Source organism: Abramis brama (assembly GCF_963993115.1).
Source record: "Abramis brama genome assembly, chromosome: 9".
NCBI lineage: Eukaryota > Metazoa > Chordata > Actinopteri > Cypriniformes > Leuciscidae > Abramis > Abramis brama.
This window is the reverse complement of record NC_139971.1, coordinates 38800114-38811247: the sequence shown is the minus strand read 5'-3', so window position 1 is coordinate 38811247 and position 11134 is coordinate 38800114. Positions and strand designations below refer to the sequence as shown.

The following is an 11134-nucleotide window of genomic DNA, read 5'->3' as shown; positions in this document are numbered from 1 at the left end:
ACCATCTTTATCTAAAAGTAATATCTCACTATACATAGAGATACAGACTGTAAAATGAAAACCAAAGTTTAAAAAATATATTAAATTGTTCTATTTCAGCCCTATGAGGCCAATTAATTTCTGAGGTACATTATGTTCTTACCCATTTGATTGACCCTAGTGCATTTCACAGAAGCAGAAGTCTTCATAGTTGGGTAAACTTCTATAGTGGTGAATGAGAGACTAGCCTACATTAAATATATTTTTTGTGTTCTCATTTGCTCAAATAGCAAACACAACAACAGTGTTCTCACAACTTTCAAAAAGAGAGATAAAAATAGAGAGATGCTGTCACTCCCACAGCATCCTCACAGGATACTAGTTGTTGTTGTTGTTGTTTAATTTATTTATTTTTTATGCAAAGGTAATATAATAGTACCAGTAAGTATAGTATTATAAGTGTACATACATTTAAAAAAAAAAAAAAAAATTTTTTTTGAATTTTTTTACAGGATTTATGATGCAGATGACAGTTAAAACCCGTCATCACAAGTCCATTGTTTACGCTAGCCAAACAGTGTCTATATATATATATATATGTTCCAGTTTTTTTTAACATCTGGAATTTAACGTCAGAACCCACCTTACAAACACAACCAAGATAACAGTTGAGTGACGGTTGTGTCGTCTTGCCAAAAGAAGCGTGAATGACACTCAGCTGGAGCTGTGTGGAGTAGACAAGTGAACGCCACGTACCTCTTATAACAAGCGTACTTGCCAAGTTACCATGACAGACAGATAACATGCCCAATGACAGACCAACACTTAAAAATCAAAGGAGGAAGCGCTACGGTTCCTCCAATCACCAGAGCGAAGGGCGTGGCTATATCGTTTCCATTAAGGAACTGTGTTTAGCGCATATCAGGTAAAACAAGTTGCAAATTATCTGTTAGAGCGATTATCTGTAAGGCTTGATCGAGACGAAGACAGCTACATCGAGAGAGTGTGTAAATACTACTCTCAGGGGATCATTTAGGGTAGGTGCTCACCTGTTGCGTCTTACAATATCAGCTGCTGTATTCTATGTTACAGCTGATGCTTAGAAACATATGGTGGGGTAATATAGTTTTGTGTTCAAAGAAAAAGAAGTTAAGAAATTCGCGCCATTTAGTACCTATTGATTACCGATATGATTTCAGTCTGAACACATAATTTGGGTTTATTTGCTCGTAATTATTGAAAACGATGTCTTGCCTGTTACAGAGAATGACAAGGTTTATCTAACACGTGCCAGTGACGTCACGCGTTGGGTTGTAGTTAAGCTCCCTTTAAAAACAAAAAAGATAATGACGTAAATGTTTTGTTTTAGTTTGTATTTATAACAAGTTTGTATTTAGTTTGCATCACTTTACTAATGATGATGACACCTGCTGCTAGGGATAGTTCACCTAAAAAATGAAAATTCTGTCATCATTTACTCGGCCTCAAGTTGTTCCAAACCTGTATGAGTTTCTTTCTTCTGCTGAACACAAAAGAAGATATTTTGAAGAATATGGATAACCAAACAGTTGATAAAAAAAATAAAAAAATTAAATTAAATTTTTGCTTGAACCTTTAAAGTGGGTGAGACATATATGCACTTATTCAGTCTACAAAGTTATCAACATTAAAAATGTCCTGTGACGTTCATGTGCTTTCCCAGATGTGGGGACCGTCGCACTGCTGCTTGATACTGTGTCTGTGGGCTTGTTTGGATGCACTGCCAGTTGCTGTGGATAAAACCAAAGTGAGCCCTCCAGTAGAGGAACTGGAGCCACCGAAAAGTGAAGTAAGTAATGTGATTTAATTTAAAAATAGTTTTTACCTTTATACTAGTATACAAGTGTTTATACTAATGTGAGACATGCTGGTCTATTGTTTGAATGGGTGTGACGCTTTTTGCTGACATACAGTTTGAAAACTTCAGCAAGGTTTTGTAAGCATGTATTATATACAGTATAATGTGATGCTTACAATGAGGAGAAAGGGGTGTTTGGCCGACACAGACTGGCTTTATTGCTCAGTCCTTTTTGCAAACGTTTATTATCCTGTGGGTTTAAAAAGATTTAGTTTTCCTGGTCTCCTTTTTACTTCAACGTGTACATCTAATTTAAATTCATTTAGGACACTGGATTGCACTATGATCGATATCTCAGAGAGGTTATTGACTTCCTGGAAAAGGACCCACATTTCAGAGAGAAACTTCATAACACAGACATGGAAGACATCAAGGTATTGCACCACTTTATTTTCAGAGGTTAAATCAGATTGTCTAAACACGCGTTGCTTACCTCTCACTCCCTATTTGGCGAAAACAGCAAGGAAAGCTGGCTAAAGAGTTGGACTTCGTCAGCCATCACGTGAGAACTAAACTTGATGAGCTAAAGAGGCAAGAAGTGAACAGACTGCGCACCCTAATCAAAGTCAAACAAGACATGAATGGAGAAAAAGGTAGCAGAGGAATCTCTTTACAAGCACAACTGTTTTTGTTATTGCCTTGTCGCATATCGTGAAATGTCCTCCACCATCTCGTTTCTTTATTTACGGTCGGCTGGCTCGGAGAGCACAGATATGGGAAGATACAGAATGTGTTATCTGAGAGTGTCATTCATCAAACTCTCCATATCACGGTTTACTTTATAGACCAGTAACTCTAGCCTGCTGCAAAGACAAGAAACATGAAAAATGAGATGCTTTCCATTTCCCTCAAGGTACGGCAGTGGACCACCAAGCCCTTCTGAAACAGTTTGAGCATCTGAATCACATGAATCCGCACACATTCGAGGTGGATGACTTGGATCGCCTCATTCAGTCGGTAGGGTCTAAATCAGACTTCCTGTTGGTTTCATTCTACATTCACTAATAAATGTCACACATTTGTGCTCGGGGCATAAAATTACATTTTTGGCTGGTGAATAATTTCTGCTCATAAATATTTATTACTAGATTATATATTTAAATATTTTTAAAAAATGTGTTTTTTTCCCCCCCTTAGACAAAGATTTTATTGATTTCTCCTTCTGTATTTTTGACAAAAAAATCACAGGTAATTTATCACAAGCAGCATCATACGAGAGAAGCCAATCTCTATCTCTCAGTGAAACTGCACCTGTCACAAAAACATTTCAGTATTGTTCCTAAAGCTCAAACAGTACAGCATGATGCTAGCAACACCAAGGTTATGGGCTTGAATCCCATGGAATGCATGAACCCACCTCCCCTCAATCACTTGTTACACTTGCTCTGGATGAATATTGTTGGTGTTACAGGGTTTAAATTTCAGCGAGATTGTGCTTATTGTGCATAATTTTACTAATTTCTGCAGATTTTGTTCTCGCACACAAAGTGTGCGCACATCAAGCCGCCTCTCAGTACTAAATTGAGTTATTTTTCACTGCTTATTGCGCTTAAACAGTCAAATACACACAAAATAATGTCAAAATGCCTGTCTTGGTGAGTTTTCATGTAAACACAGTCAGTTTTAAGTGAACGTAAACAGTTGAGAAAGAAATGCATGTGTAAAAGTATAATGGATCCATGTGTCAGGTCTTAAAGTGACAGAAGCCTAATAAATCTGCTGCCAAATTATGCGATATTTAAAAATATCTTTATGGCAGTTTTTCCCCATTGTATCGATGTCAAAATTGTGGCCAGTGATAATGCTGAGTGGCTAGTAACTTTGGAAAACCACTAGTCAGTGTTTGGTGAGCAAAATAGTTAATGTCAAGCCCTGCATGAATGCAATACAAGTTGCTTTAGATATGAAAATGTAATGTAAATGTTTTGGTGGCTTAATGTGTCCAAGCTTAATTTCTGATAATAGATTAAAAAAAGGAAGAAGACTTCTAACAAGACTCTTACAGGTGATAGTCAAGTAGAAAGTTTTATTTGCCAAGTGCAATTTAAGATTACTTGGCAATTTTGGGTGAAGATCTACACAGTGAGTTGTTGGTCTCCGCATCACACGTTCACATTTTGCTTTCTACTTGTTTCCTTTTTTTTTTTTTTTTAAGGCCACTAACGACCTGGAAAACTTTGACAAGGAGCGACACGAAGAGTTCAAGAAGTACGAGATGATGAAGGAACTCGAGCGGAGGGAACATCTTAAGACGCTGGATGAGGAAGCGCGCAAAAAAGAGGAGGAACACTACGAAGAGATGAAGAAGAAACATGCAGACCATCCCAAAATCAATCACCCTGTAAGCAGAAGACACACTTCTTGAACTACTGTTATAATCAAATTAGCCAGTTTGTGATATTGCTTAATTCTATTATATATTTTTTTATTCTATTATAAATAGAAGCATTTTCACGAGTGGTCGGAACCCTTTGTTATGTTTAAAGTCGCTTAATATGGAAATTCCCCCAATCTATTTTCTAAATTCACGTTATTGATTTTATAGAGTGGTGCAGGAATGACATATTTCTGTAGGCCTAAACCTGGAAATGAGTTTGAATTTTAGCACTTCTGGCTCCATCTTCCTGAAGTCAGTGGGTTTTTTTGAATGGGTTTTTGGTTAAATGCATGAAATAAAGTCTGTGGTGAACACAAGCTCAAGATATTTTCACGTTTTGCTCTACAATATAAAATACATCAGTAATATATTTACTTTTACTTGTGGTGTAACGTGACTAAATGGGACTACAGTGGTTTTCTAGGACATTAAATGTCATCAGCCGAACAGGTAAACTCATCTACTCAGTCGCTTTCACAGCCTCATTGTGTTTACTGTACAATCGCGCTCTTGCAAACTATCATAACTCGAACTTTCAGGGAAAATGTTTTAAAGACTGAAAGAGCTGTCTTTACTTAACTTTCAACGGCACATGACATTTGCATACGATTGTCGCATTTCGCCCCCTAGTGGCAGTCACGCAGAACTTTGAAATTGGTCGTGAAGCAACCGTTACCCTCGGCTATTCACAATGGTAAAATGAATGATTTTAATGAATGTAATGCATGCACGAATATATCCACACAAAACAAATGACCCTCAATACATTTAAAATAAAAACATAGTATATTTTATAGAGCTAATCAATATATTGTTTTCATAATTACAAAATAATTATTTCTGCCATAAGTATTAATAACCGCCATTTTACAGAAATAGCGTTTACAGAACAACATTAAAATATAGGATAACGTTATATATATAACTCTATATTCTAGCTTCCTGCTCATAGTTTTGATTAGAATACCTCACATCCGGTCGCATACGGACTAGCCGAAGAAGTTCAGATATTTCAACGCATCTGAAGCGCAGCTCCCGTACTATTTTCCATTGGAAATGAATGAATGACTTCCGGTCCAACGGCTGTCGTGTGCAGTGGAAAGGCGGCTTTGGTGATGATGACGTTGAATTTATGATGTTGAATCTGCCGATTGCATTTGTGCTTCAAAATTCATAAGTTGTTCATTTGTGAAGATTATCACAGACCAGACAGAAGTTTGTCACAGACCATATTTTCTGCAATAATCTAAAAATCAATGGAAAAAAATCCTATTGGGTTTTGGTCAAGGGAACCAGGGTTGGCCTACAAAAATGCTTCATCCCTCTTCATACCACTCTATTGTGAACAATTTTTTAATCAAAATGTGATGCATGCAAGACTTCTCCAATCATTTCGTCCACATAAACCCCTCCTTTCTTACAAACGACTGCAAGTTCGCGTTCAGATCTTCCTCCGTCCAATCCGATTAATAGAATCAAGACCTGCCCTACTTTTTTCTTTTCGATAATCCGTTCCACTTCGTCAGAATATGAACGGTAAAGATCTGTCACTATTTCCGTTAACACCACATTTTTAAATGTTGGATAATTAAAGGTTTTGAGTAAATTACATTTGAATCATAAAACCTAACATTTAAAATATGTCATTGTTGAGGATTTGTTCTGTATAAATAGGGCAGTCAAGACCAGTTGAAAGAGGTCTGGCAGGAATCCGATGGGTTGGATCCCAGTGAGTTTGAACCAAAGACGTTCTTCAATCTGCACGGTGAGATCATTGAGCTTCTCCGTTCTGAACACAGTAGATGATATCACTGCACGACTCTGACATCTATTTGCTCTCACAGACACTAATGGAGATGGCTACTTCGATGAGCAAGAGCTCGAGGCGCTGTTTACCAAAGAGGTTCCACTTAATAACCTTTCCATTCAGGGCTAACACAATAGAGAATCTTTGAGAATGACGTGGCTTTATGGGATGCTAAATCTGATGTTTGTCTCCACCGTGTTCAGCTAGAGAAGATCTATGATCCCGCGCGTGAAGAGGATGACATGCAGGAAATGGAGGAGGACAGACTTCGTATGAGAGAGCATGTGATGAATGAGGTGGGAGCATCATAGCAGGGGATTGAATGTGCTAATGATATTATTTCAAAGATGTTTCACTTGTAATTATTTATTATGTATTGTCTGTCCATAGATTGACACTAACAGAGACAGGCTTGTTTCACTAGATGAATTTATTACTGCCACAGATAGGAAAGAATTTCAAGAGCCAGGTGGATGGGAGGTAATTTAACATTTTAAGTCAACATGAAATTCAAATCGACCCTATTTGTGAACTGTGTTTCATGATATCTACTGTTTGAAAGTTTGGGGTCAGGTTTTTTTTAAAGAAATTAATACTTTTATTCAACAAGGACACATTTATTAAATACATTTATAATGTTACAGATGAAATAAATGTTCTTTTGAACTTTCTATTAATTAAAGAATGCTGAAATTGTTTTATTATTGTTTCCACAATTTTAAGCAGCACAGCTGTTTTCAATATTGATAATTAGAATTTTTCATATTAGCAAATTAGAATGATATCTGAAGGATTGTGACTGAATAAATATGAATAAATTACATTTTAAAATACACTACAATAGAAAAGTTATTTTAAATTATAATAATATATCACAATATTACCATTTTACTGTAGATTTGACTTTTGACCAAATAAATGCAGCCTCGGTTTAACATAAAACTTAAAAAAAAAAATCTTACCGACCCTAAACTTTTGAAAGGTGGAGTAAAATTGTTTTTACATAAACGTCCTTTGTCTGCTTCCTCTCGAGACTCTGGAGCAGAATCCAGTCTACACGGAAGAAGAGTTGAGAGAGTTTGAGGAGCATCTCGCTCGAGAGGAGCACGACCTTAACCTGAAGACCAATGACCTGCTGAAACAGCGGGAGGAGCTGGAGAGACAACAGGACCAGCTTAACGCCAATAAAATGGAGCTACAGCAGGTAGAAGAGTGATACTAACTTGCACCCAGACACTGAGAGAGAGATATACGGGTTCCCACAGTCCTCGAAAATCTCGAAATATGAGGGAATTTCAAAAGTGTGATTTCCAGGCCTGGACCAGTCATGAGGGGCTTTTGCACTGGGCAGTTATAAGAACTACATAGTTATTTAAAAATGGAGGATGCCGGTGTTTCGTATGGCATGCATTCGTCCAATCAGTGTACATTTACGTCACTGGTCGTTTCTATTGAAAGTGAATCTAAAAATTCACAGAAAGTCATGGATATTTCTTTGTTCAATGCTGAGTATATTTTGATAATTTGAATACAATCTCTATTAAAATCCTTTTCAGGTCATCAAAAATGACTGGAAAAGTCATGGAAATTAATCCGTCAGACACTGTTTTAAAAAAAAAAACAGAAAACCTTTTATGCATTTTGGCTGTTTATTTACACGAAAATAATTGCCTGAAAACGCAAACTTTTGAAAACTGGTTTCAAAGTACACGTTTGTTTTTATCTCCATGTTAACTACAAAAATGTAAATTTGTGAAACCGGTGATGTCATGTGCATGCGTATTACGTGTTCAGACTATATAGGCGCATAGTGTTTCTTTACAAAGTGACGTCGCCAACTACTGGCCTGACGGCAGAATACAGCGCTTTCAGTCGTTTTAGCCGATCCGTGGGGATCATTTTGACAATGTTGTTGCGCATATGCAAAACTTTTCCATCTGTAAGTACATCATTGTTGTGTAAACGTACTCTTAGAGATGTTGTTGCTATCTGACATGAGTACATTTCACATAAGCTATCAAGAACATGTCTGGATCATATTTTGCCCCCACCAAATTAATTATTTTTTTTAAATACGTACAAGAGATTGTATTTTGCTTACAGATGATTGAGCTTAATTTTAGGGCCATTATGATGTTTGGCAATTTTTTCAAATCAATTAAGCACCTCCACCCATTTAAAGAAACCTCATTACCTTAATGGGGGAAGAAAAAGTTTTAAAAATATATATTTATAGTTATTTCCAATATCATTCAAAAGTTTAGGGACAGTAGAAGGACAGTTTATAAAGAAATTAATACTTTTATTAAGCAAAGTAATAATGGCTTCTGCAAATTTTGCCATTACAAGAATAAATTACATTTTCAAATATATTGAAAATTTCACAATACTACTTTCTTTTTGATCAAATAAACCTTGATGAGCATAAGAATCTTCTTTTAAAAGCATAAATAAATCTTACTGACCCCAAACTTTTGAATAAGTGACAAAACGTTTTGTAGAACTGCATTTACCTTATTCTGATATTCTTGTCACTAAACTATTCCCTTTTTAAACATTAAAGTGAGGTACTGCCTCACCACAGAAACTTTCTAACATATTAATCTATTCTATTGTTTATATATTCTATTGATTATTCACCTATTTAACCTCTTTGTTTCCTTTAGGCGGTTCAGCACATGGAGCGGTTGAAAATACAGAAAACAGAGACTCCAGTGCAGGCCAAAGGTCGGTGCAGTTCTTTTACATTTTTGGGGTCCAACTTCCAAGTCCTATGCCCTGTCACAAGGAACAAAATATTGATTTTTCTATCATAATTTATCTTTGTTTTTGTTTTTTTGCAAATGCAGTTCCTTCTGCTGTGGAGATGCTGCCTGGCGACACTCGGCCTATGTCACAAGGTCACCAGCAAGACCTTCCTGCACATTTCTAGCAGCTCAAGCTCTTCTCTGTGTCTGTATTGTGTATGTCTGTTGTATGTAATGTAAAATATTTCCTTTCTCACATTCAAAAGAACCATTTACTGTCTCTTAGCAAATACATTGGCATTCCTTATCAAACACAAAACAATATTCACCAAACTTTAGTTACTGTATCCCAAAGTATGTAATCAGACTATCACACTTTTGTCTACAGTTTGTGAGGACAGGGATTGTACTTGAAATGTGTGTTTAGAGATGTTAACTATTTTAATATTCCTAGTAATTTCATGTCTGATTTGCACAAACCTCATAGGATAAATCTGTCTTCATATTAAGTCATATTAAAAGCCCTACAATTCAACATTCCTACTGTACAACACTTCCAATACTAAACATATAGGTGTAAATAAAGGTGCAGAGAATAAAAAAAACACATTAATATCCAACACAGGATAACAATAACAACATCATCACATACAAACTATCATTTAATTAAATACAGGCCAGATTGGCATTGTTTTGTAATATGTGTTTTTGCTTTAGCTTCAGTTGAAAGTCAATCCTAGATGTACAAAGTTTCTTAAAATTGATGAATTACTACAGCAACACCAGTGATTTAAAACAAAAAAATCACAAGTGACAATTTTTTTTTTACAGAAATCCAATTAATCATAAAATAATGCATTCATGAGGCAATTTTGGCTTGTTTGAGTTTCCTTTGTGAGTGTAAAAAGTGACTGTGCTGTACATTTCTTTAAAATATAATTAAATTATCTCAGCTTCACCAATTATGTGCTTTGATTATTACCACTTTGTTTTTTTATATACAATTGTAAACTTCCACTTAAACCAGAGCCTGTTTTTCGACATGGTTATCATTGAACCTTGATAAAAGGTAATCAAATGAATTAATAGGAGGATATTTATCGGATCCATCACAGCATGAAATCATGGCTTCATCATCCGGCTGGACAAAGAAAGCCAAAGACTGGCGTGTGCTGGAGTCTCCTGCAGGGGGCAGCAACACCCTGTGAGCCTGAGGGGTCAATAATAGAAAAGAGTTAAACAAGCATTTGCCAGTGCAATAGACTGCATTAGTGCATGACCACTGTTTCAGCGGAGTTGGTTCCGGAATTATTATATTATTAAATTATTATTTATAATTTGTTGGGCCAGACAAGGTCTGCCGTTGAAATTATGAATTAAATGTATATTGAGGGAGACCAACTCGATTCCTTAATTCATGGTGATCCATGGGAGAGAACATTATCTTCTGTAGAGCTCTATTTGTCAATTTTTGCACAGCATCATGGGTAATGTAGTTTTCCACCAAGAATTCCACTGTTAAACAATTATTTTAGAAATAAGAAATTAAGTGAATAAGGTAAAGATTGCTTCAACAAAAGCAAATACCATTAATCATGTCATTGCTCTTGACAGGTCTGTCTTTAAAGGTAGGCAATATTTTTTTTATAAACACATTTTGTTATACTGGTTAAAACTCGCTTCACATCCTGAGCGCAACCATTTTTATTTAAACATATACATATATCTTCTGTGGAAGTCTCAGGACTAGGGCTGTGCGATATAGCGAAAACATGTATCAGGATATAATGTTTCATATCGTTCGGTATGGATAATTATTGACATTTTCTATAACTTCTCTTTTTTTTTTAAAGACAAAGTTTGAATTTAAACCACTGTTTTTATTTATTTATCCACATTATTAAGGCAAACAACTAATTATATTAGTTTTAGCAGTCAAAAATAAAAAGTAAACAAAAATAATATTCTTTATGTCTTATATTAAGATAAAAAAAAGTATATTTATTAAAAGAAAAATATTTTTTTAATAAGTGTGAGTTTTCCTACATCTTGAAACTTTTAGTTTTATAAATGAGGGTAATCTTTGAAGGATGAACAAATAATGTTTTGGTCATCACATTAAAAATAACATTTAAATATGATGATATTTGAGTTTTGAAGTGCTGGAAAAAGATGTGTGACGCACACACTGGAAAGCATTTTACAATTTCTGCCAAACTTCCATGGTTACAGTTAGTGTTGCTACATTAAATACATGGTGAATGTTGCTGATCTGTGGACTTAAAGTCTATAACTAGTTCATTCATGGCACAATGTATCTCCTGGTT

General features: G+C 35.5%; 2 protein-coding genes across 3 annotated transcripts in view; one reads left to right on the top strand and one right to left on the bottom strand.

Annotated features, from left to right (window-relative positions):
* The first annotated feature begins 843 nt into the window (after positions 1 to 843).
* On the top strand, positions 844 to 9770 carry nucb2b (nucleobindin 2b). Of its 2 annotated transcripts, none has more exons than XM_084123861.1 (13): positions 844 to 904; positions 1682 to 1807; positions 2143 to 2250; positions 2337 to 2469; positions 2730 to 2833; positions 4032 to 4217; positions 5928 to 6018; positions 6098 to 6156; positions 6264 to 6356; positions 6451 to 6540; positions 7094 to 7264; positions 8727 to 8787; positions 8910 to 9770. In XM_084123861.1, exons 2-13 carry the CDS (start codon positions 1682 to 1684, stop codon positions 8990 to 8992), a joined length of 1305 nt encoding a protein of 434 aa, XP_083979987.1. In that variant the 5' UTR covers positions 844 to 904; the 3' UTR covers positions 8993 to 9770. The 2 variants fall into 2 exon arrangements, with proteins under 2 accessions (XP_083979987.1, XP_083979986.1); XM_084123860.1 differs by having other exon boundaries at positions 844 to 1016.
* A 48-nt stretch (positions 9771 to 9818) lies between these two features.
* The window catches only part of LOC311089287 (uncharacterized protein), a 48601-nt gene continuing 47285 nt past the window's right edge, over positions 9819 to 11134 (bottom strand). Inside the window, exon 10 of the mRNA XM_084123859.1 lies at positions 9819 to 10017. Coding sequence (XP_083979985.1) covers positions 9826 to 10017 — 192 coding nt within the window. The 3' untranslated portion in view covers positions 9819 to 9825. The remainder of the gene's footprint in view (positions 10018 to 11134) is intronic.